A 25,484-nucleotide genomic window follows, 5' to 3' on the forward strand; every position below is an offset into this window, starting at 1 on the left:
AAGAGGAGAAGTTTTGAGGATGTGGTCCAGGACTGCACAGTAAAGACAGAGCTTGTTCTGAAATTGATGGGTACGCTCAGCCATAGTTAACCAAGATCTGTTGCTCTGCATGGGCTCTTCTTTACTTGTAGCAGAGGAAGGCAGATGTGCCTCTGCTACAAACCGGTCCCTGTAACGATCCTCTCGCCCTCTACTTGCCAACTGTTCTCAGCGGCATAACTCAATCTTTATACACAAGGAAATTACTTCAACGAAAGAATCAGGAAGGTCCCGAGAAGCTAATTCATCTTTCATTATTTCCGAAAGACCATGAAGGAAGGCAGCCTTGAGGGCCTCTTCATTCCATTTTAATTCAGAAGAAATTGTTTGGAATTGGACCACGTTCAGACCTATTGTATGGGTCCCTTGTCGGACTCAAAGGAGATCGGAGGAGGCCGAGGCAGTGTGACTCGTCAAAGATTTTTTTTAAAGCAGAAATTAAATTTTTGTAATTTGACACCAGAGGATCTGCCCGTTCCCATAATGGAGAGACCCAACCCAAAGCATTACCGGAAAGAAGGGAGATAATATAGGCCACTTTTGATGTACGGAAGTTCTATGGCAAGCATTCGAACTGTATTTTGCATTGATTAACGAAACCTCGACAGCGTTTGGGGTTACCATTGAAACGTTCCGGTGATGCCAACTGGAGACGAGATTTTGAGCTTCCAGAAACCAGACGATGAGCTGGAGGATTAGAAGGAGCTACCACTGAGGGAGGAGGAAGTAGCGTGGCTAAGGTAGCCTGTATAGACAGTAACTGCCCTGAAAGTTCTTGGAGGTATTGACCCACCTGATGTTGTGCAGCCTCCTGATTATCCATGCAAGAGGCAAGGTCTTGCAGTGTCCCCGCGCCTTGGGAACCAGTAGCTTCCATCTGTCTTGTGCAAACTGTCATGCCTGACTCCGTGGAATACCCTTCTGAGGGTCTGAAAGCTGTGGTCCTGGGTTGTGGGGAAAATCGGAGGCGAGGGGCCTGGATGTACATTCTCTTCCTCCACAAGTATCGGACGTTGACGAGACCTGACCAAGGGTGCGGATACTGGAGCACTGTTGGTACAGGAGGTGGACTCAGAGATATGACTAGAATGGAGATGTACTGAGTACACGGTGTGCGAATCCAGATGCACTGGTGAGTGGTTCAGCAATTGATCTCAAAAGTGTGTACTGAGTACACAACGTGCGAATCCAGATGCACCGGAGAGCATTTCAGTGGTTGTACTTGGTAATGTGTATTGAGTACACAACGTGCGACAGTAGACGCACCAGAGAGTGGTTCAGTAGTTGTACTCGATGATGTGTACTGAGTACATGGTGTGTGAGTCCCAATGCACCGGAGAGTGGTACCGAGATGGTAATAAAAATCACTTGAGAGCAAGGAACAGGAACCTCGAACGGAACGCCAACAAACATACACTGGAAGTGACGATGTTGCACAGGTAACTTCCTGGTGTCCAGACCCCAGTATATATACCCTAAAGTAGCAGTTCATTGGAGATCAGTGTCAGCTGACCGAGACTACGCTACATTTGGTTGAAGGAACAGTCAGGTGAGAAAGACTAAAATGGTGGCGCCCAGGACGGCAACCTCGGAAACCAAGTCATGAAGCCACACATGGAAGTCCAAGAGCACCTAGGAAAAATCCTCAGCGCGTCACCCGCCACCGCACCTGACGTCTGACTGCACGAGAAGTCAGGGAAAGCCAGTGCTGGGGTGAGCAAAGGCCGATCCTAGGTCGAACCCTGACAATGGCATCCCACATGGGTAATGAAAGAATTTCACAAGTGAATAGGACATTACTCACACATTACTCCCATTACCAGTAGTAGTCTAGTGGACTTGATGAGCTAGCTCAGACATATTCATGTCACTCTTGAACTTGAGAAACTCACCAAGAGATGATCTTTCCCCTCCTGCACATAACCTTCTCTGTAGATGCAACTACATTATCATACCCAGGGGCCGGAATGGGGCAGAACTGTGTTCCGTCACGTCTATTTGGAGACTGAACCAGTTCTGCCTTCTCTGGCCCACCTCAGCCCCATGCCACAGGTAGGCTCCATTTGCCGGATGCCTGCTGAGATTTTGTTACCAGCAGGTGCCCAGCTCTTTCCCCACAGCGTCAGCGGCAGCTGGAGGCTGGAGCTCACTCCTGAGCTCCGGCTTCCGGCTCCACACATGGGCACTATGGGAGAGACGTCATGACGTCTCTCCCATAGTTCTGAAGAGCAGCCAGGCGGACCGGACGGCAGCGGATGCAGGAGCAGGGCTTAAGGTAAGTATTATGTTTTCTTTTTTATTTGTATGTGTGTGTTTGTCACTATTACAGAGGGCATTACTTTTGTGGGCATTACTACAGGGGGCATTACTATTGGGGCACTATTACAGAGGGTATTACTATTGGGGGCACTATTACAGGGGACATTACTGCACAGGGAATTACTATTTTGGGCACTATTACAGGGGGCATTACTATTGGGGTCACTATTGCAGGGGGCATTATTATTGGGGCACTATTACAGGGGGCATTACTATTGGGGGCATTACTGCAGGGGGCGTTACTGTTGGAGGCATTACTTCTATAGGGGACATTACTATTCAGGGCTTTACTGCAGAAGGCATTACTACAGGAGGCATTACTTCTAAAGGGGAAATTACTGCAGGAGGCATTACTGCAGGGGGCACTACTACAGGGGACAATTGTATTGGGGCATTACTGCATGGGGCATTACCACAGGGGACATTTCTATTGGGGCATTAATACAGGGGGAATTACTTCTAGAGGGGGCATTACTGCAAGGGGGGCATTACTACTACAGGTGGCATTACCACTATAGGGGCATTGCCATACAGGGGGCATTGCCACTGGGGGCACTTACATGGGACATTACTATTGGAGGGCACTACTACAGGGAGCATTACTACAGAGGCATTACCACTGGGGCCACTACTACAGAGGCCACTACTACAGGGGGTATTACTACTGGGGGCATTGCATAGGGGGCACTGCATAAGGGGAACCACTCCAGGGGCACCACTACTGTGGGCTCTGCTGCATAAGGGGCACTATCACTGTGGGCACTGCATAAGAAGCACTACCACTGTGGACACTGCACAAGGGCACCACCACAGGGGGCATTGAATATGGGGCACCACTATTGGGGCACTGCATAAGGGGCACCGCTACAGTAGGCACTGCATAAGGGGCACTACTGCTGTGGGAATTATGTGTAAGGGGCACTACTGCTGTGAACATTTTATAACGACACTTCTACTGTGGGCAGTATGTGTATTAGGCACACTACTACTGTGGGCATTGGGTATAAGGGGCACAAATGTGGGCATTGTGTAAAAGGGGCACTGCTGTGTGTCATAACATGAATAAGGGACACTACTATGTAGTGTGATGTGAATCAGGGGTATTATGTGCAGTTTAATGTGAATAAGATTGTGCTATTGTGTGGCGTAATTTAAATTGGGAATACTATTGTGTGACCACGCCCCTTTCTTTTGAGACCACGCTCCTTTTTTTGGTGCGCGCCTGCGGTGCTCGCTGTTCCTTTTTTGAAAAACCACCACTTCTCTAGGACCACTTTAAGCAATGGTCATACCCACTGCCATGTCCAAGTTACAGCTAGTTGAGCACAACGTACAGGATGTTTTGGAGAATTCAACATGACAGGTCATTTTATGACAGATCCTCACCCTGGTTGAAACCCTTTACCTTGGGCAGACCTATTTGGGTTCGAAAGGCTGGATACTGTGCAAGTGTGTGCCAACTTCCATTTACAATGTGTTCACAATGTAATCCGATCATGAGCCATCGGCTAACAAATTGAAACATTTCCAAAACCATATTGTCTCGGTCATACTGACAACCACCCACAAGCATTGCGATTGCACAATATGAGCAACCAAATTCAAACTGATCATAATTTGGTACAGTAATTCTGAATAATTACACTCTGAGAAATATTGGAACAATTTGGCCTTCTGTGACCAATGGGACTGCAGTAAAACTAGTGTGACCATGCCAAATGTATTTTATCTGGGTGCTTATGGTAGCTGAACTTGTAGATAAGGACACCACTTTAGCATTAAGCTGGGTACACACTGACAGATATATTGGCCGATCAATTGATCGACCAATATATCTCCTGCCGTCGGTCAGTGTGTACCCGCGATATGTCGTCCGTACACATGCAACGGCAACCGCAGAGAGGGGGGCGGACACGCCCCCGACTCACCCCCCGGCCAGCAGGACCCACCTACACACTGAACACATGATGGTTGTTCAGTGTGTACGAACGACAATCATCTGCAGATATATCTGTTTAGTGTGTACCCAGCAATAATCTTGGGAAAAGATATGAATGTGTCTATATTTTAATTTTTCTCTAAAGCTTGTTAAGGATTTGTAAAGGACACCTTCATATTAAATTCATTATTAAATAAAAACACTTTTTTCAGTTTTTATGAAGGTGCTTTTGAATAGCACTTTATTGTATTCAGTTCTTATCTCTTGATTTACTGCAATGTCTTCAGTTGCACCTTTTGTGGGGATAGAACAACCTGTAGCCAATCAAATTATAAGAATTTTCACTGCAACAGAAGTTGAGTGTGTTAATCTTGTGTGACATAGGGGCCTATTCATCAACACTTCATTTTTACAATAGCAGGTGAAAATGAACAATAGCAGGTGAAAATGAACATTTTCACCTGCAATTGTAAAAATTAAGTTTTTGGGCCATTCATCAAGAAGGTAAAGCAGGAGATATCACAGATATCTCCTACTTACCTTCCTTTTGCGGAATGGCCCGCTGTCCCCATACACTAGTATCACAGATATCTCCTACTTACCTTCCTTTTGCGGAATGGCCCGCTGTCCCCATACACTAGTATCACAGATATCTCCTACTTACCTTCCTTTTGCGGAATGGCCCGCTGTCCCCATACACTAGTATGGGGATAGAATTCATCAAGCTCCGAAAATACAATATTTTCAGAGCTTGAGTGCGGGAGCATTCGCCATCTTCAGATGGAGAATGCTCCCGCTTGTGGACCACAACCCATTCCTTCCCTATGGAAAGGTGGTCCGGGTTGCGAACAGGGATCCTTCCGGATTCCTCCGCCCCTGTCCGACTCCTTCCGCCAGACGTCAGGGCTCTGTAGGTCACGCTAGCGCACTACTGTTACTGCTCCGAAAGGAGCAGTAAAAAGATTCACTGTCTGCATTGTATGTTTTTAATTGTATTTATTTTTTGAATTCAGCACTGTATGCACTAGTTCATTAACTGTATATTTTTAATTTTTGCCTAATGGATCTGTATTTATATATACATTTTGTTTTGTGTCATGTTATGAACTTTATCATACATGGTGATTATTGTGTTTTGAATATCAGCCATTTTAGCACTTTAGGCACTCACCTTAACTTATATATATATATATATTTTTATTATTATTATTATTATTATTATTTATATATATATATATATATATATATATATATATATTAGGGGTGTGCACCGGCCACTTTTTCCGTGTTTTGTGTTTTGGTTTTGGATCTGGATCTTTCTTCGTGTTTTGGATCTGGATTGGTTTTGCCAAAACCACCCTTCCGTGTTTTGGGTTCTGGGTTTTGTGTTTTGGATCTGTATTTTTTTGAAAAAAAGCATAAAAACAGCTAAAATCACAGAATTTGTAGGTTTTTCTGCTCCTATGCTATTATTAACCTCAATAACCTTAATTTCCACTCATTTCCAGTCTATTCTGAACACCTCACACCTCACAATAGTGTTTTTATGTCCAAAAGGTTGCACCGAGGTAGCTGGATGACTATGCTAAGCGACACGAGTGGGCGGCACAAACACGTGACCCATCTAGGAGTGACACTGCAGTGGCAGACAGGATGGCAGTTAGAAAAACTAGGCCCCAAACTGTACATAATGCAAAGAAAAAAAGAGGTGCAAGATGGAATTGTCCTTGGGCCCTCCCACCCACCCTTATGTTGTATAAACAGGACATGCACACTTTAACAAATCAATCATTTCAGCGCCAGGGTCTGCCACACAACTGTGGCTGAAATGATTGGTTCGTTTGGGCCCCCACAAAACAAGCTGGCAATTAATGTGTCCCTGCACAAACTGGCTCTACAGAGGCAAGATGTCATCCTCATCCTCCTCATCCACCGATTCCTCACCCTCTTCAGTGTGTACATCCTCATCCTCACAAAGTATTAACTCGTCCCCACTTGAATCCACCACCACAGGTCCCTCTGTACGTTCTGGAGGCTGGTCTCCCTGGAAGAGCTGATAATTCATTTTGATGAACATCATCTTCTCCACATTCTGTGGAAGCAACCTCCTACGCCTTTCGCTGACAAGGTTCCCGGCTGCACTAAACACTCTTTCGGAGTACACACTGGAGGGGGGGCAACTCAGGTAAAATAGAGCCAGTTTGTACAGGGGCCTCCAAATTGCCTCTTTTTCCTGCCAGTACAGGTATGGACTGTCTGACATGCCTACTTGGATGCTGTCACCGATGTAATCCTCCACCATTCTGTCAATGGTGACAGTATCATATGCAGTGACAGTAGACATGTCAGAAATTGTTGCCAGGTCCTTCAGTCCGGACCAGATGTCCAAACTTGGTCCTGCCTGCCCTGCATCACCGCCAGCGGGTTGCTTAGGATACCTAAGTTTTTTCCTGGCAGCCCCAGTTGCGGGAGAAAATGAAGAAGGAGCCGTTGACGTGTCACGTTCCGCTTCAGCTGACAGTGTGTTCACCAGCAGGTCTTTGCACCTCTGCAGGCTTGTGTCGGCCGGAAAGAGAGACACCACATAGGCTTTAAACCTAGGATCGAGCACGGTGGCCAAAATGTAGTGGTCTGATTTCAACAGATTGACCACCCTGGAATCCTGGCAAAGCGAATGAAGGGCTTCATCCACAAGTCCCACATGCCGAGCGGAATCGCTCCGTCTTAGCTCCTCCTTCACTTTCTCCAGCTGCTTCTGCAAAAGCCTGATGAGGGGAATGACCTGACTCAAGCTGGCAGTGTCTGAACTGACTTCACGTGTGGCAAGTTCGAAGGGCTGAAGAACCTTGCACAACACGGAAATCATTCTCCACTGCGCTTGAGTCAGGTGCATACCCCCTCCTTTGCCTATGTCATAGGTGGATGTATAGGCTTGTATGGCCTTTTGCTGCTCCTCCATCCTCTGAAGCATATAGAGGGTTGAGTTCCACCGCGTCACAACCTCTTGCTTCAGGTGATGGCGGGGCAGGTTCAAGAGTGTTTGCTGGCGCTCCAGTCTTCGGCACGCAGTCGCTGAATGGCGAAAGTGGCCAGAAATTTTTCGGGCCACCCAAAGCGTCTCCTGCACGCCCCTGTCGCTTTTCAGAAAATTCTGCACCACCAAGTTTATTGTGTGAGCAAAACATGGGACGTGCTGGAATTTGCCCAGATGTAATGCCCGCACAATATTGGTGGTGTTGTCAGATATCACAAATCCCCAGGAGAGTCTAAGTGGGGTAAGCCACTGGGCGATGATTTCCCTCAGTTTCTCTAAGAGGTTGTCGGCGGTGTGCCTCTTACTGAAACCGGTGATACACAGCGTAGCCTGCCTTGTAACGAGCTGGTGTTTCTGAGATGCTGCTACTGGTGACGCTGCTGCTGTTGCTGCGTAAGGTGATACATCTACCCAGTGGGCTGTCACAGTCATATAGTCCTTAGTCTGCCCTGTTCCACTTGTCCACATGTCCGTGGTTAAGTGGACATTGTGTACAAGGGCATTTTTCAGGACACTGAGGACACTTTTTCTGACGTTTCTGTACAGTCTCGGTATCGCCTGCCTAGTGAAGTGGAATCTAGACGGGATTTGGAACCGGGGACACACTACCTCCATCAATTGTCTAAATCCCACTGCACTAATGGCGGATACCGGACGCACGTCTAACACCAACATAGCAGTCAAGGCCTCAGTTATACGTTTTGCTTCAGGATGACTGCTGTCGTACTTCATCCTCCTCGCTAAGGACTGTTGGAGGGTCAATTGTTTAGTAAAAGTAGTGGTGTTCCTACTTCCTCTCTGGGATGATGAACGACTCCCAGCAGCAGCAGCAACAGCAGCAGCGGCAGCAGTAGGCGTAGCAATGCAGGATCCTCCGGAGGAATCCCGGATAGGAGAGTCAGTCATGCCAGTGATATGGCCTGCAGGACTACTTCCGATCCTGACTAAGGAGGAAATTGACGAGGAGGGAGTTGACGGTGTGGTTTGCAGGCGCTTGGATACAACAGGACAACGGGATTTAGGTGTCCCTGGACTGCTTACGGTCTGAGCCAAAGTTTCTGAACTTGACAGTAACTTTTTATGAACGCGCTGCAGGTGCCGTATAAGGGAGGATGTTCCTAGGTGGTTGACGTCCCTACCCCTACTTATTTCACCTTTACATATGGTACATATGGCAAGACAGTTGTTGTCCGGATTTGGATAGAAATATTGCCAGACCAAAGAGGTGGAATGTTTGGTCTTCTGCCCAGGCATGACCGTGATGGGCTTTTTCATCCCACGGACAACAACTGTCTCCCCCGGAGCCTGATTTAAACAAACCACATCACCATCAGAATCCTCCTCGCCAACTTCCTCCTCAGCGCCAGCTACACCAGTATCCTCATCCTGTTGTACTTCAACAGTGACATCTTCAATTTGCATATCAGCAAGTGGACTGTGGGTGCTCCTTTCAGCACTTGCAGGGGGCGTGCAAATGGTGGAAAGAGCCACCTCTTCCCGTCCAGTGCTGGGAAGGTCAGGCATCGCAACCACCACCACACTTGGACTCTCCTTGGGGATTTGTGATATCTTCTTAGAAAGCACAGTTCTTCGCTGTGCTTTTGCCAGCTTAACTCTTTTGATTTTTTTAGTGGGAGGAGTGCTTCCATCGTCATGTGAAGCTGAACCACTAGTCATGAACATACTAGGGATCGACCTTAGCCGTTCCTTGCCACTCCGTGTCGTAAATGGCATATTGGCAAGTTTACGTTTCTCTTCAGCTGATTTAAATGTCTTTTTCAAGGTCATTTTCCTGAACTTTGCCATTTGGGATTGTATGTGCCCTCTACTATGACATTGGGCATCGGCCTTGGCAGACGACGTTGATGGCATGTTATCGTCTATGTCATGACTAGTGGCAGCAGCTTCAGCACTAGGAGGAAGTGGTTCTTGATCTTTCTCTATTTTATTTTTATCGGAGAAAGTTTGGTCCTCCATTTATGTTATATCGATTTGATATATACGTGCGGCTAAACACAGAAAATAATTTTTTTTTTGGTTTGGACTGGAGTGTACTTTGTGGGTTACAGCACCCTTTAACGGTCAAGCCAGCCGGCCCTTTACTTATGACACAGGCGCACTCTTGGCACTACTTTGTTGATGCACGTGCGGCTACTGCGCACACAATTCACAAACACAGAAAATAATTTTTTTTTGGTTTGGACTGGAGTGTACTTTGGGGGTTACAGCACCCTTTAACGGTCAAGCCAGCCGGCCCTTTACTTATGACACAGGCGCACTCTTGGCACTACTTTGTTGATGCACGTGCGGCTACTGCGCACACAATTCACAAACACAGAAAATAATTTTTTTTTGGTTTGGACTGGAGTGTACTTTGGGGGTTACAGCACCCTTTAACGGTCAAGCCAGCCGGCCCTTTACTTATGACACAGGCGCACGCTTGGCACTACTTTGTTGATGCACGTGCGGCTACTGCGCACACAATTCACAAACACAGAAAATAATTTTTTTTTGGTTTGGACTGGAGTGTACTTTCGGGGGTTACAGCACCCTTTAACGGTCAAGCCAGCCGGCCCTTTACTTATGACACAGGCGCACGCTTGGCACTACTTTGTTGATGCACGTGCGGCTACTGCGCACACAATTCACAAACACAGAAAATAATTTTTTTTTGGTTTGGACTGGAGTGTACTTTCGGGGGTTACAGCACCCTTTAACGGTCAAGCCAGCCGGCCCTTTACTTATGACACAGGCGCACGCTTGGCACTACTTTGTTGATGCACGTGCGGCTACTGCGCACACAATTCACAAACACAGAAAATAATTTTTTTTTAGGTTTGGACTGGAGTGTACTTTCGGGGGTTACAGCACCCTTAACGGTCAAGCCAGCCGGCCCTTTACTTATGACACAGGCGCACGCTTGGCACTACTTTGTTGATGCACGTGCGGCTACTGCGCACACAATTCACAAACACAGAAAATAATTTTTTTTTGGTTTGGACTGGAGTGTACTTTCAGGGGTTACAGCACCCTTTAACGGTCAAGCCAGCCGGCCCTTTACTTATGACACAGGCGCACGCTTGGCACTACTTTGTTGATGCACGTGCGGCTACTGCGCACACAATTCACAAACACAGAAAATAATTTTTTTTTTGGTTTGGACTGGAGTGTACTTTCGGGGGTTACAGCACCCTTAACGGTCAAGCCAGCCGGCCCTTTACTTATGACACAGGCGCACGCTTGGCACTACTTTGTTGATGCACGTGCGGCTACTGCGCACACAATTCACAAACACAGAAAATAATTTTTTTTTAGGTTTGGACTGGAGTGTACTTTCGGGGGTTACAGCACCCTTAACGGTCAAGCCAGCCGGCCCTTTACTTATGACACAGGCGCACGTTTGGCACTACTTTGTTGATGCACGTGCGGCTACTGCGCACACAATTCACAAACACAGAAAATAATTTTTTTTTTGGTTTGGACTGGAGTGTACTTTCGGGGGTTACAGCACCCTTAACGGTCAAGCCAGCCGGCCCTTTACTTATGACACAGGCGCACGTTTGGCACTACTTTGTTGATGCACGTGCGGCTACTGCGCACACAATTCACAAACACAGAAAATAATTTTTTTTTTGGTTTGGACTGGAGTGTACTTTCGGGGGTTACAGCACCCTTAACGGTCAAGCCAGCCGGCCCTTTACTTATGACACAGGCGCACGCTTGGCACTACTTTGTTGATGCACGTGCGGCTACTGCGCACACAATTCACAAACACAGAAAATAATTTTTTTTTTGGTTTGGACTGGAGTGTACTTTCGGGGGTTACAGCACCCTTAACGGTCAAGCCAGCCGGCCCTTTACTTATGACACAGGCGCACGCTTGGCACTACTTTGTTGATGCACGTGCGGCTACTGCGCACACAATTCACAAACACAGAAAATAATTTTTTTTTAGGTTTGGACTGGAGTGTACTTTCAGGGGTTACAGCACCCTTAACGGTCAAGCCAGCCGGCCCTTTACTTATGACACAGGCGCACGCTTGGCACTACTTTGTTGATGCACGTGCGGCTACTGCGCACACAATTCACAAACACAGAAAATAATTTTTTTTTGGTTTGGACTGGAGTGTACTTTCGGGGGTTACAGCACCCTTTAACGGTCAAGCCAGCTGGCCCTTTACTTATGACACAGGCGCACGCTTGGCACTACTTTGTTGATGCACGTGCGGCTACTGCGCACACAATTCACAAACACAGAAAATAAATTTTTTTTAGGTTTGGACTGGAGTGTACTTTCGGGGGTTACAGCACCCTTAACGGTCAAGCCAGCCGGCCCTTTACTTATGACACAGGCGCACGCTTGGCACTACTTTGTTGATGCACGTGCTGCTACTGCGCACACAATTCACAAACACAGAAAATAATTTTTTTTTGGTTTGGACTGGAGTGTACTTTCGGGGGTTACAGCACCCTTAACGGTCAAGCCAGCCGGCCCTTTACTTATGACACAGGCGCACGCTTGGCACTACTTTGTTGATGCACGTGCGGCTACTGCGCACACAATTCACAAACACAGAAAATAATTTTTTTTTGGGTTTGGACTGGAGTGTACTTTCGGGGGTTACAGCACCCTTAACGATCAAGCCAGCCGGCCCTTTACTTATGACACAGGCGCACGCTTGGCACTACTTTGTTGATGCACGTGCGGCTACTGCGCACACAATTCACAAACACAGAAAATAATTTTTTTTTGGTTTGGACTGGAGTGTACTTTCGGGGGTTACAGCACCCTTAACGGTCAAGCCAGCCGGCCCTTTACTTATGACACAGGCGCACGCTTGGCACTACTTTGTTGATGCACGTGCGGCTACTGCGCACACAATTCACAAACACAGAAAATATATTATTTTTTTAGCACTTGGGGGGAGCACCCCTGATGGACAGAGCACCCCCTGGACAACACTACAGCACCCCTTTAGGACTGGGACACTGCACAGGACTTTGGAGTGGACACAGCCCCTATGGAGAACTGACTGCACAACACAGTCCAGCCAGCCCCTATGGACTTTGAAGTAGTGGACACAGCCCCTATTAACAACAGCAGCACAGCACAACACAGCCAGCCCCTATGGACTTTGAAGTAGTGGACAACAGCAGCACTACACTACACTACACTACACAGCACTAACTCCCACCCTCCCTCTTCACTGTCCACAGCCGAGTGAGAAAATGGCGCCGACGCGGGTACCTTATATAGGATCCAAAACCCGCGAGACTCGGAAGGCGGGATGATGACGTTTTGCCTCGATGTCAGATCCGAGTCAGGCGGGAAAAGTCGAGCCTGACTCGGATCGGACTCGGATCGGGGGGGCTCGGGGGGGTTCGGATTTCAGAAATCCGAACCCGCTCACCCCTAATATATATATATATTTATTAAACAAAAATAACTAATCCACGGCACTCACCATTCCTAGTTTTGGGGTGCAACATGGTATGTGACCACATTGTTTAAATAGAAATCACAGGGGCTCTGCACTCACCATAATAACAAACAATAATAATAATAATAATAATAATAAACATAATAAACAGTGGGGTTTTGGTTCATGAATTGATCAATGCATTTAAGCTTGCAGCCCCCGTCACGGGATCCCACTTTACTGCAAGTCCCTACTCTATTGCTCAGAATTATAACATGGACATAGCCATCACATTAGTGTTAAACTCAGGGTAAAACCTTTGGAGCATACCCTGAGTTTAACACTAATGTGATGGCTATGTCCATGTTATAATTCTGAGCAATAGAGTAGGGACTTGCAGTAAAGTGGGGTCCCGTGACGGGGGCTGCAAGCATTATTATTATTAGTTATTATGGTGAGTGCAGAGCCCCTGTGATTTCTATATATTTATTAATATATTATTATTATTATTATTATCCTTTATTTATATGGCACCACAAGTGTTCTGCAGCGCCTTACATAGTACATAGAACTAACAAGTGAACAAGAAACAAGTAACTTACAGTACATTACAGTGCAGGACAAGGACACTATTTATATACATTGCTGCAATAGTGATTAAACACTCACAATAAGCAGCAGGGAGTTAGCAGTCACGTGTTAGGTGCCCTTATGGGGAGTAAAGTGTCGAAGAAAATGTAAAGGTAAGCACATGAGGGAAGAGGTCCCTGCTCGTGAGAGCTTACACACATATATATATATATATATATATATATATATATGTGTGTGTACATGGGGTATGAGGCAGCACTCAACCCTATGCAAAACAGCATGGTGCAGGGTTCAAACATAGGGCCTGATTCAGTAAGGATCGCTATTGCGATCGCAGCTCTGTAATCGCACGCAGGCCCTGATTCAGACCTGGACGCTCTGACCAGAGCGCTCGCTCTGAATCAGGGCCGTCCTATTTAAAATTTGGAGCGGCCTTCTGGCCGCTCGCATAGCTGTGGGTGACCACCCACAGCTTATGCGAGCGTCCATGATGATGGTCGCGATGGTCAAGACCATCGCGACCATCGGGCTTGCGACGAGACCCTGCGGTAGGGTCTCGCTGCTGCAAGCCCTGGAGTGATTTTGGCTCTATCAGAGCCAAAATCACTCCCACTGACATCAGTAGTGATGTCAGTGGGGCCGGACCAAGATGGTAGGCGTTCCCATGGGAACGCCTCCGTCTGGCAACCACGCCCCCAACACGCCCACCAAAGGGGGCATGCTGTCACTCACCATCGACAGCAGGCCCCCTTTGGTGCGAGACCCGGAGCGACAGCTTGGCTGTCGCTATCCAGGTCTCACGCATGCGCACGACGGAGCTCCCTCCATCGTGCGCATGCGCATTTGGGTAACATCGACCCGCTCGCGAGCGGGTCTGAATGAGACCCACAGTCTCACTGCGAAAATATGCTAATGATTGCAATTGCAATGCCGTCTCAGCCTAACATAAGGACGCAAACTTTAACTTACACACACATCCGTAACACTTAGCAAGTCTGCAAAACCGGTAACATCGAGTAACATTGGAACCTCACGCACAATTAGGTCAGAAATTGCTAACCTCAGCACACGCAGTGAAAGGCCAAGCTGTGCATGGCATTGCAGTGACTAATTTATGCATGCCCCTGTAACAGTGTTCACACTCACTGGCATGCCTGCGTTTCACCAATCACTCTCCTGTCACCACCCCAAACGTTACGTCCTGTCATTCACTCTGCAATGGGTCTGCGTAGTCACTGTGATCCCAGTCCAAATCGCAGTGGAGTCTTTGCGCACTGTGATGCATACACATGCACAGAATGCAACAATCGGCCCATTGCATGCGTAATCGCAGTTGCGATCGTTAGTGAATCAGGCCTATAATCCATAGAAACGCTCACCCAATCCTTTACATAATAAAAAAATATGTTGTGTTTGAAAGTTGTACCTGCACGGGAAGGACAACATATAGGGGAGTTTGTATACGCATTCAGAAACACAGCCCCATGGCGTTTCATGAAGTTTAAATTAGGAAGAGACACAAGATGATTTTCTGCACCAAAGGTCAGTCGTCCATCCTGCAATAAAACATACATGAGTCAAGGTGTTAAAGTGTTAGTCAGTTTAATCCAGTGGTTATATAAGGAGGATCATAATATGTTGCCTTATGAGGAATCACATGATTAAGGTGGCCCATTTCATAGATGGAAAAAATAAACTAGAGTGGAATGACAAGGTATCAGTCATAGACTAGGCAGCGCTCTGAGCTCAATCCTGAACAATCCACATTAAATAAAATCAAAGGCTCAGCTCATGATTCATTGTAATTTCAGACAAGCTTGAGACGGAATAATAGGACTGTCTTATTACTTGAATAGAAATAAAATTATTCATCACTAGCTTAGGTTCTAACTTGCACTCCCTTTGAGATTAGTGATGGTCTTACTATTTAAAAGAATTGTGTTATTAATGGCTATTTATTTAATCGTTCATTATCATGTAAAAAGGGGTATTAAAAGGAAACTAATTAGAAATTACTATACTGGAGCTCTAGCCTTGTCTGTAGCGATTAATAGTACTGTCAGCGGCGCTGAAGGGGGGGTTTAATAATTACCCAGGCCCAAGTTTGATAGAGGGGCCTGGCAGGGGGCCCAAGTTCGCCGCCCCTCGCCTCCCTCTTACCTGTCAGCAGCCTAGGGGGTACATTTACTAAAGTGAGAGTTTTCAGAAGTGGATATGTTGCCCATAGCAACCAATCAGATTCTACTAAACATTTATCTAGCAGCTTTTATAAGATAATTGCTAGAATCTGATTGGTTGCTATGGTCAACATTTCCACTTCTAAAAACCCTCACCCTTGTAAATTTACCCCTAGGTCCTTACAGCTCAGCAGCAGCAGTCTCCTCTGTCTGTGAGGTGGGGAGCAATCACACTGATCGCACCCCCCCCCCCCCCCTGTGTTTGCCCCAGGCTGAGGGGCTCCCAGCATTTTTCTAAGGGGGCGTGGCCACTCCCCCCGAGAGTATTGGGGCCCGCAACGGCTCTCTACAGGCCTGAGTACTGTTGCCTACAATTTAGTAACATATATAACATTTGCAATACTGCAGTAATCAGATGGAAATCAGTGCGCGGCTCCAGAGGTGGGGCTGCACAAACTGTCCGTTCAAACGTTGACAAACATCGCCAGCCGGGACTCACTGGCAGTTGGTGTGGCTCCCCTATTTGAATTTTGGACTGTTCTGCAGCCCCACCTCTGGAGCTGTCACTGGTTGGCATACATATAGTGCCTCATTTAGAGATGGACATATGTCTGTTTTTTTGTGTGCAAAATAAGCATTTTCATTCTACACATGCATACAAGAAAAACTGTATACCCATATGAATTATCAATAAATCTTCAAGTTGTCTCTTTGCATATTGACCCCTTTAGTATGAGGCACTTAAATCATTATATAAATCACATCAAGTAAGAGCCATCTATTTGCATTACTGAATTGGAAGACTGCTGTAAAGAAGGCTCCCATTTGATTTTCAAGAGGAAAACAACAGATATTTGTATATAATTTAATTTGTATTTAATCGCAATTTAAATGGAAAATGCACCTTTCCCATTTATGAATACACTATTCTCTCTGGTGTACAGGACATTATTATATAGTAGTAAATGCTAAAGTCACATTTCCTTATTTGTACAGTGGACTAACACATTCAAGTCACATCTCTACATAAGTCATACTTGCTGACTTCTCGAGAGAGGTTTTCGGGAGGGTCAAGGGGAGGTGGCAGAAAGGCGGGTGTGGTACTACTGTCACATCATTGTGGCTCCACCCTGGCTATATAAATGGTCGCTACCCGGCTTGGTAAATCAGGGGGTGGGGCCACAATAACAGAATCCAGTGCAAATCACGTCATCAAACCGCCAGGAACAGCTTCAGTCATGTTGGCAGGTACCAGTAATGGATCCCAGGAGACTTGTCTGCTCTTCCCAGAGTCTGGAAGTGCCACCCGAGATTCGGAAGTCTAACGGACATTCTGGGAGAGCAGGCAAATATGATACTATTTGATTACAGTGATTAGTAATAATATGATTAAAGCTATCCCACATACTCAGGTGCTTGCATTTTTTGGGTGAAGGAGCAAGTTTTAACCCTATTCAACTTATTTTGATGTGCTCTTATAACGCACCATGGAGCATTTATATGCTTCTTTACATATGGAGCTGATGTAATGTGTGCGGTACATTGAATATTGGAAAAATAAATCTTTATGCGCAGGGATTGAGTATGTACTTCCAAGTAAGCTACATGTGAGCACTTTTAAAATATGTAATTCATCTCCTATGGCAGTGGTTCCCAAACTGTGCGCCGTGGCTCAGGACACTGGCAGGGGTGCCTCAGGTTGGTTGTCCAGCACCAAATCAATTATTTATGGTCAATGTAATGTAAATATGTGAACAAAAAGAAGCACAAACCTGTCCACCACCCCATAACTGAACCTAAAGATGACAGGTAAGCACAATTTACTTCACTTTACTACTTTACAATTTTTTTTCGGAATTTCTCGATAGCAAACTTTTGGCCTAGGGGTGGCGAGATAATAATGCTGCTACTCCAGGGTGCCGTGATTCAAAAAAGTTTGGGAACCACTGTCCTATGGGGAATCACAATAAGGATGTGAGTGGTGAAAACTAAAAGAAACCTCTATGAGCTTCATCTGAGCTTCTTCTACATAACCATACATGTGAGCACCTACCTTCTGGGAAACCTTTCGTGCTAGATTGTCAAAACGGCCATAAAGATACCCTTATGGGATTTCACCCTACTGGTTACATGTAAGCATACATGTGAGCTATATTTAAATCTTTCATCTATCTACTTCTGCAAAGGTGAAGGAATATATTTATGTATCACTTCTTCTAGAGTTTTTGAGAATACACTGAAGGGTGCTACACTAATTGTATTGAGAGTAGGTCAATACCAATACCCTGTATTTTTTAATTATTTTCATATGGACGGTTTCTGGAGTTTATGTACGGAGACTTCATTTTCAAAGACTAGACCATTCTGAACTTTCATTACTCATAACAGGGGAATCTAGTGTTTGTGAAACAGAGCGGAGCGCCGACAGCTTGGTATATTTGTATTGTAATATATGTCCTGTGGTGAATTGGTGGTTCTCCTATACCAGGTGTGGCTGCTACTTGATTGCGCCTTTGGAATCTATCCATATATGTTTTACTTTTGAATCCTGTATACCGCTTAACACTGGAGCCTGGGCTCCAAGCCACTATGTTTGCTGAGACGACACCTGCCTCCAAAGCATGCAGAATTGCAACACCTCCCAACATTTCACAGACTGGAATGAGTGTCCTGATCACAGGACTGTCCTGCCAAAAGCGGAACAGTTGGGAGGTATGAATTTTGTAGCGGTCAGTAACGGCTGTTTCGCTCCTATGGGCAGCGTGTTATAGATGGCTCTATGAAAAAAGAGCCTCAGCAAAAGGCTACAGAAAATTGAGTTTTCAATACAGAATTTCCTCTTTGTGTTTTTCCCAAATATCAAACATATTTAGACGAGTTTCATGTCCACAAGCCACATCCTCACCTCACAACAGAAACATACTTTTATTAATATATTATTTTAAAATGCACATTTTAAAATGTATTATTTCTATTACAAATTACACTAAAGCAAACCACTATATTATTTTGTACCATGTGCTAAAGAAGTATTAGTGTAAAGAAGCACACATTGATTAATGGTAAAGGGAGCAACAAGTCATTAAGCCAATATACATTTAGTTTCGACTTTATAAGGACTGAGAACTCCTAGTTTAAAAAGTGAAATACAAAGATAGAGACAAGAGCACATGACATAGGTTACACAGTGACAGATACTTACAAATGCATCGCTCATCACCATTACCACATTATAACTGACGTTGCTACTTCTGCTCCGGAGGGGAGGCATCGGTTTCATGTAAACTGCTGGCAGGATTGTTAGAATTAATAGCAGAGCAGAAAATCCTAACACCACCAAAGCCATCTCCATTCACATTCCAGAAAAGAACAAACTAGTAATGATTATCCTGTAAATGGAAACCACACAAACTTTCCCCAAGAGGCAGAGCGAGAGCACGGCTCTAAAGGTTGTTTATGCTTTAGACTATGCAGAACTAGAAGGGAAGTGATTTTACATGTTTCCACTTCCTGCCAAATCAGCTGAATATAGTACAACTGTGTTCATATGAAGTTACACCTAGTTTTATATATATTATAGAAGACCTGAGAAGTGGAAAACGTATCGGGAAATTAGGAATGTTTGCATTATTCACTATGCAAGAATTATACAATTACTGCAACATAACAAAAGAGAACAGTGTCAGGTTGTGGCCTAGGATCGGCCATTATTCACCACAGCGCTGGCTTCCCCTGATCCCTCGGGAGGTCAGACGTCAGGTGACGCGCTGAGCATTATACTTAGAGCCATGTGGACACCGATGAGCTGCGCTGTGCCTTGGTTGCTGCGGTTGTTGTCATGGACGCAGCCATGATAGTTCACATCACCTGACTACCCTTTACCCAATGGTAGCATGGTGGTTGTCAGCTGATGCTGTCCACCAATGATCTGCTACCTTAGGGTATAAAGCCAATCTCCGGACAGAAGGAAGTTGCCTGTGCAACGTTGTCGCTCCCTTGTGTATACTTGCTGTTACCTCGTTCTAGGTTCCCTACGTGCCAACTCCTTGTGCAACAGTGCATCTGAACATCTTGCCTGTGTGCGATACAAGTGCCAGCTCCTTATGCAACAGTGCGTCCGAACATCTTGCCTGTGTGCGATACAAGTACCAACTCCTTGTGCAACATTGCGTCCAAACATCTTGCCTGTGTGCGATACAAGTGCCAACTCCTTGTGCAACAGTGCGTCCGAACATCTTGCCTGTGTGCGATACAAGTACCACCTCTTGTCGCAACATTGCGTCAAGTACCCCTTTCCAGTGTACAGTTACAGGTGCTACTCCTTGGCACAACAGTACGTCCAAGCACTTGCCTACAATACCAGTACAAGCACCAGTTTCCTATGCAAAGGTACTTCTTTTAGAAGTATATCTCTTGGGCCATTGTTATATTGTCTCTATTTCAACGGTATCAGACACCTGTCCAAAGATGAATTATGCCCCCATACTAGTGAATGGGGACAGCAGGCCATTCTGCGAGAGAAAGGTAAGCTTTACCTTCTTGATGAATGGCCCGATAACTTAATATCTACAATTGCAGGTGAAAATGTTCACAGATATTGCCTGCTTACCTTCCTCTTGCAGAATGGCCCGCTGTCCCCATGCACCAGCATGGGGACAGGATTCATCAAGCTCCGAAAATATTCTTTTTTCGAAGCTTGATTGCGGTTGCATTCGCCATCTTCAGATGGCGTTTGCTACCGCTACTTCCCTATGGGAAGGAGTCCCGGGTCGCGAAGAGGGATCCTTTCTGATCCCTACGCCCCTGTCCGGCTCCTTCCGCCGGACGTCGGGGCTCTTGTGCGCATGCGTGACCTGTAGATCACGCATACGCACTGCTCTCGGGAGCAGTGAAAATATTCACGAAGCCGCTCGCTGGGGCAGCTGATTTTCGAATCAGCTGTCTCAGCGCCGGAGCAATGATGAATTTCTCCGGCGTCTACGGCGAGTCAGGGTGTTAATTATTGGGGTCCGTTCGGACCTCGATAATTAACATCTTGAATAGGCCCCTAACTCACTTCCAGAAGCTGAGAGTATGATAACTGGCTTGGTAAGAGTGTTCGACTATCAAAATGTTGACACTCAGGGGACAGTGTAAGTCTTCTAACATAACTGTAAAGCATTTTGTTTGAAGTTGTAAAGCAGACAATATTAATGTGCAGTCATACAGGGTGATGGGCCCTGAAAGTGTAACTGTTGCTACCCCACTGCCCTTTTTCCTGACTAGCAGGGTGCCCGGAACGGCACCCTGCAGCCAGTATCCCTACTGCAGTGCTGCCTGGAGCATTCTTTTGGGCGCTCCAGGCAGACATCATACAGTCCGTGCAGCTGCTTAGAGCATTCTCAGAATGTTCCAGGCAGTGCTGCACTTTCTGGTGCTGGCAGCCCCGCCCTTTTCTGTGTGACATCATGCACTCAGGGGGCAGGGCAGGCACAGGACACCCGACCAGTTTCTTATGGTGCTAGGACGGCATTAGGGTTCGACCTCACACTGTCCCCGTTCTTAATGTCGACATTTTAATTGTTGAACTGGTAATTGCAAACCATGTACATTTGGGAGGTAGTTAAAATACCGACGGCCGGGGCGCTGTCTGTTGAAATCCCGGCGAAAGGAATGCCGACCAGGGATTTAACATAGGCGGCTATATCCTAACGCCAGCCCACAGACCATCGCCGGAATCCCGACAAACGGCATCCCAATCGAAGGTAAGCCGGGGTGCCCTTTGCTGTTAGCCACAGGGGGGGAGGGTTAGCGTGAGGCACCACGGGGGTGTTAGGCTTTGGGGTGGTGGTTAGGGTTAGGCACTAAGGGGGGAGGGTTAGGTTTAGGGTGCGGGTGGTGAGGGTTAAGATTAGGGTGCAAGAAGAAAGGGTTAGGGGGAGAAGGAGAGAGGGTTAACATACTTTCCTGACCCGTCGGGATTCCCAGCATCGTGATGCCACTGTCAGTATTTTGACAGCAGGCATCCTGACTGCCGGGATTTCATACTCAACCTGATATTAACAATGTTACAGTTCTAGTATACATTTTATAAGTCTTATACCAGGTATAAGATATCATTATTTGTACAGCTAATTTATAAATGTATTATTTTTTTTCAAAGGAGTCATCTGGGATCTTGCCTCTTGTTACCGTGCCCGACGTTGTTGTGTCATCGCCGTCCCTGCTCCTCCCAGTCGCGCCTGTCGTTCCTGAGATCAGGCATAATTGTATATGCGCGTCTGTGCCTGACCTTGTAGAAGCCACAGCAAAACGCACATTGGTGTCCTGCTGTGTGTCCGATGCCTCATGTACAAATTGTGAATACTACATATATATGTTAGTACCTACGAACTATCCCTGGGTTTTGATACTGCAGGACCCTGGGTCTTGATACCAGGGGCTTGGCAGCGCCGAATCAGGCACAGACATTCAAATACAATTATATCTCATGTGTAAATTATCATACACCTCTAGATTATTAATACATTCTTTTTGTGTGTAAATGCTCTGAGATATATATATATATTTCCATGTGGACGTGGAGGATGCCTCCTGCTGGTGCCTGTGGCGCCAGAGAATGAGTGCCACCGTCTTGGATTTGTTCATGTGTGTTTACAAAGTGTATTCAGTTCCTATTCAGTTACCTGCAATTATCAAGTGGATTCTGCTAGTGCTTCATTCTCCACTGCCCTGCATTCTGGTACACTCTACAGCTGACCACCATCAGCATCCAGCATTCACAAGTGCACTCCGTTATTAACTCTGTATCAGTATCCTGTACTCACAGTATGTTCTGAATTGTACTAGTCTCCACCTGCCTGCATTGTCAGTATTCTCTGCTTCAGTCCACATTCCGTCAACAGGACTGCCCTGCATTTACACCTATATCAACTGGTATCCTACCCACATCTGTGTCTATTATCTGTTCCTGGTGGTACACAGTGATCATTGTGCCTACACCATCTATAGTCTGCTACAAGTACTACAGACACTTTGTTGCATACAAAAACCAACATGACTGGACACACTAGATCACATGACCGTGCATTATTTCCTAACGATGGCACACCTCAGGCCTGATCTACTTCCTACTGTTATCTGACCCATATCACAAAGCCACAGCTGTATCACTCCACAAGTGTAAACAATAACATCTCTCACAGACACACTGCTCATAGAAAAGCAGCAAATCATTGCCACACCATTTAATAATACAGCTAAACCACTCTGGTGTGCGGTCGCACTCTGATATGCCATGGGTGTTTGAACGCACCCGGCCTAATGCATCACAACGCACACCAAGACGTACATATATCAGAGTGTGGTGCACACCAGAGTGGTTTAGCAGTGGTCTCACACACACACATATATATATATATATATATATATATACTGTATATATCACGGTGGAGACTCCTGCTGTATGTCAATGTATGTCATCGCTTCATACATATATATATATATATATATAAAATGGTTGCTGACATTCTGTCTGCCAGGTCAGCATAGCGGGGAGCAGGGCGCGGCATAGAAGCGTGGATGGGATGTTATGCGGCATTGGGCCGATCACGTCACCAGCATTGTGAAGCAGGGATAGGGCCATAATGACACGTCATGGAGCCCCTCAGGACTGCCCTCAAGTGGATGGCTGTGGTGGGGGTGAGTGGGAAAGTGCCCAATTTTCCACGATTTTTGGGAGTCTCCCGGCTGTTCCAGGTGACTGGGCAAGTATACTCTATATACTATGATATCATAGTATTGTGAACGCCTATGTGAAATTGTATATTATAATTTTTATTTTAAGATATTTACCCCTGAAGAAGTCCTAACGGACAAAACGCATTGGGTTCTGGTTTATTGGTGACAGCCCATCTACACTAAGGGGTAAATTTACTAAGAATCGAGATTGATCGAGATGTCAATCTCGGGTGATTTAAGGGTTGATTTTCATCTCGCAAATTTACTAAAAGTAAAGTCTCTGCTCACTCATAAAACTCGGGGGAGATAGCTAACTTGAATCAACTCACCATTGGGCAAATCGGAAGTACTTTTCACTTAAAATATATATCTCTCAAATTTATCAAGAATCATGATGACAAGCTCGGGTGAGATGACAGCAAACTCTCTGCCAAAATCACTTTTCAAACTCTCCAACTCCTGAGGTGCAAGTTAGCCTGAAACATACACAAATCATTGTGATTTGTGTATGTTTCTGCCTGTAAATAGTTTAATTAGGATTCATTTTTTTTTTTTTTAAATGATGTAGGGCCCCCCCCAAAAGCCTAACCAGCCCCGGACTTGTCACAACAAAAAGAGTAGGGTTCCACCGTAATTTAGGTACCAGCACCAGGTTGCAGGGCCAGTCTTGGTTTTAAATATAGTTGGGGAAATATTGCGTAGGGGTCCCTCTATATTTAAAACCAGCACCAGACCAAACCTACCGGGGTGTAATGCCACACCCGGAGACCCTATTACCGGGTCTCCAGGGCCAAAGCATTCTAACCCCAAGCCTGTCAGGCCAAGCCAGGGATCTCAGCGGTGGTGGGGACCCCGAAAAAAGGGCTCCCCCTCTCCTGAAACCCCAGGCTTGGTCTGAAGCCCAGGGCTCTTCCCCGCACCCCTGGGCTGTGGGTACGGGTGTAATAAAGTGTAAAATTAAAGAAAACTATTGTATTTTACAGTGGAACTACAGGTGCCAGCATGCCTGCCCTTTGGCACTTGTGGAACTACTGGAAGACTATTGTCCCGTGTTCACCATGAAGGTGTCATCCAATGATTATTAGGCAAGTCAATTTCTGCTTCACTCTTAACCCTTGAGACAACATGGATGACATGGTGAAGGCCTTGCAGCTCAGCAAGAAGCCAACAGTGGGCAAAGCTCAAGGCGCAAAAAGAAAGTGGTCAGTGTACGGTGCAAAGTCAGTCCAGAGAGGACTATATCGGCCTGGAAGAATCTAATAGTATGCGTAAAGTTTTGAATTAAAGTAATTCATATTATGCTGGGAAGATTGATGACTTAAGCTGGGTACACAAGTAAAGATTTTCTGTCCAACCATCCAACTAGTTGATTGGTTGGAATGAAAATCTGGTAAGGTATGAAAGCACAGACGGTGTAGTGGTTAGCATTACTGCCTCACAGCACAGAGGTTGTGGTTTCAATTCCCACCATGGCCCTAACTGTGCGGAGATTATATATTATCCCTGTGCTTGCGTGGGTTTCCTCCAGGTACTCCGGTTTCCTCCCACACTCCAAAAATATATTGGCTCCCAACGCAAATTAACCCTAGTGTGTGTGTACATGTGGTAGGGATCATAGAGCATAAGCTCCACTGGGGCAGGGACTGATGTGAATGGTCAAATATTCTCTGTAAAGCGCTGCGCAATATAAATAACTGGTAATAAATAAATAAAGCAAATGGCAATCAGCAATTTGCTCCCAAATGCCGGAAAATGGACAAAAACTGTTGTTTGAACAAATTGTATAGATATAACATTTAATAAATTTGTCTGAAAGTCCATTTTCATGTTTTCTGGCATGTAGGAGCAAATTGCTGATCATCAGTTACTCCCATACATTACCAGATTTTCATTCCAACCAATCAACTAGTTGGATAGTTGGACAGAAAATCTTTACGTGTGTACCCAGCTTAAATGGAACAATTGGCTGATGAGAGAAATGTTCATGAACAAGCTGAAAATAAATTACGGAGTGAATTGTCCTCCTTGAAAATGGCATTTGAGCAGGAAGAAATAAAAAAAATGTGAAGTTCTTAGAGACAGACCTCAAATTGTCAGCTATGTCTGAACGCCTTGAGGAAGCTAAACTTTTCAAATGTATTACAAAGTATGAGAATGATGTGCTCCTAGCAAAGAATGACGTATTAGAGCAAGATGTTGTTGAATTGCAGCAAAAGTGTATGGTACTTCAGCAGGAAGTGGAGGAA

General features: G+C 45.7%; 1 protein-coding gene across 4 annotated transcripts in view; it reads right to left on the bottom strand.

Moving 5' to 3' along the window:
• Nucleotides 1–25,484, bottom strand: part of ARSK (arylsulfatase family member K) — a 105,388-nt gene that overhangs the window by 76,825 nt on the left and 3,079 nt on the right. The window contains exons 2-3 of one of the 4 annotated variants that reach the window (XM_088444676.1): nt 18,722–18,804; nt 14,769–14,898 (exon numbers count right to left, since the gene is read on the bottom strand). In XM_088444676.1, coding sequence (XP_088300802.1) covers nt 14,769–14,898; nt 18,722–18,799 — 208 coding nt within the window. In that variant the 5' untranslated portion in view covers nt 18,800–18,804. Of the gene's footprint in view, nt 1–14,768; nt 14,899–18,721; nt 18,956–25,484 lie in introns of those variants that run through there. The other 3 variants (XM_088444677.1, XM_088444675.1, XM_088444678.1) reach the window with 3 other exon arrangements.

This window comes from Taudactylus pleione, unplaced genomic scaffold (genome assembly GCF_031769625.1).
Source record: "Taudactylus pleione unplaced genomic scaffold, aTauple2 ptg000370l, whole genome shotgun sequence".
Taxonomy (NCBI): domain Eukaryota; kingdom Metazoa; phylum Chordata; class Amphibia; order Anura; family Myobatrachidae; genus Taudactylus; species Taudactylus pleione.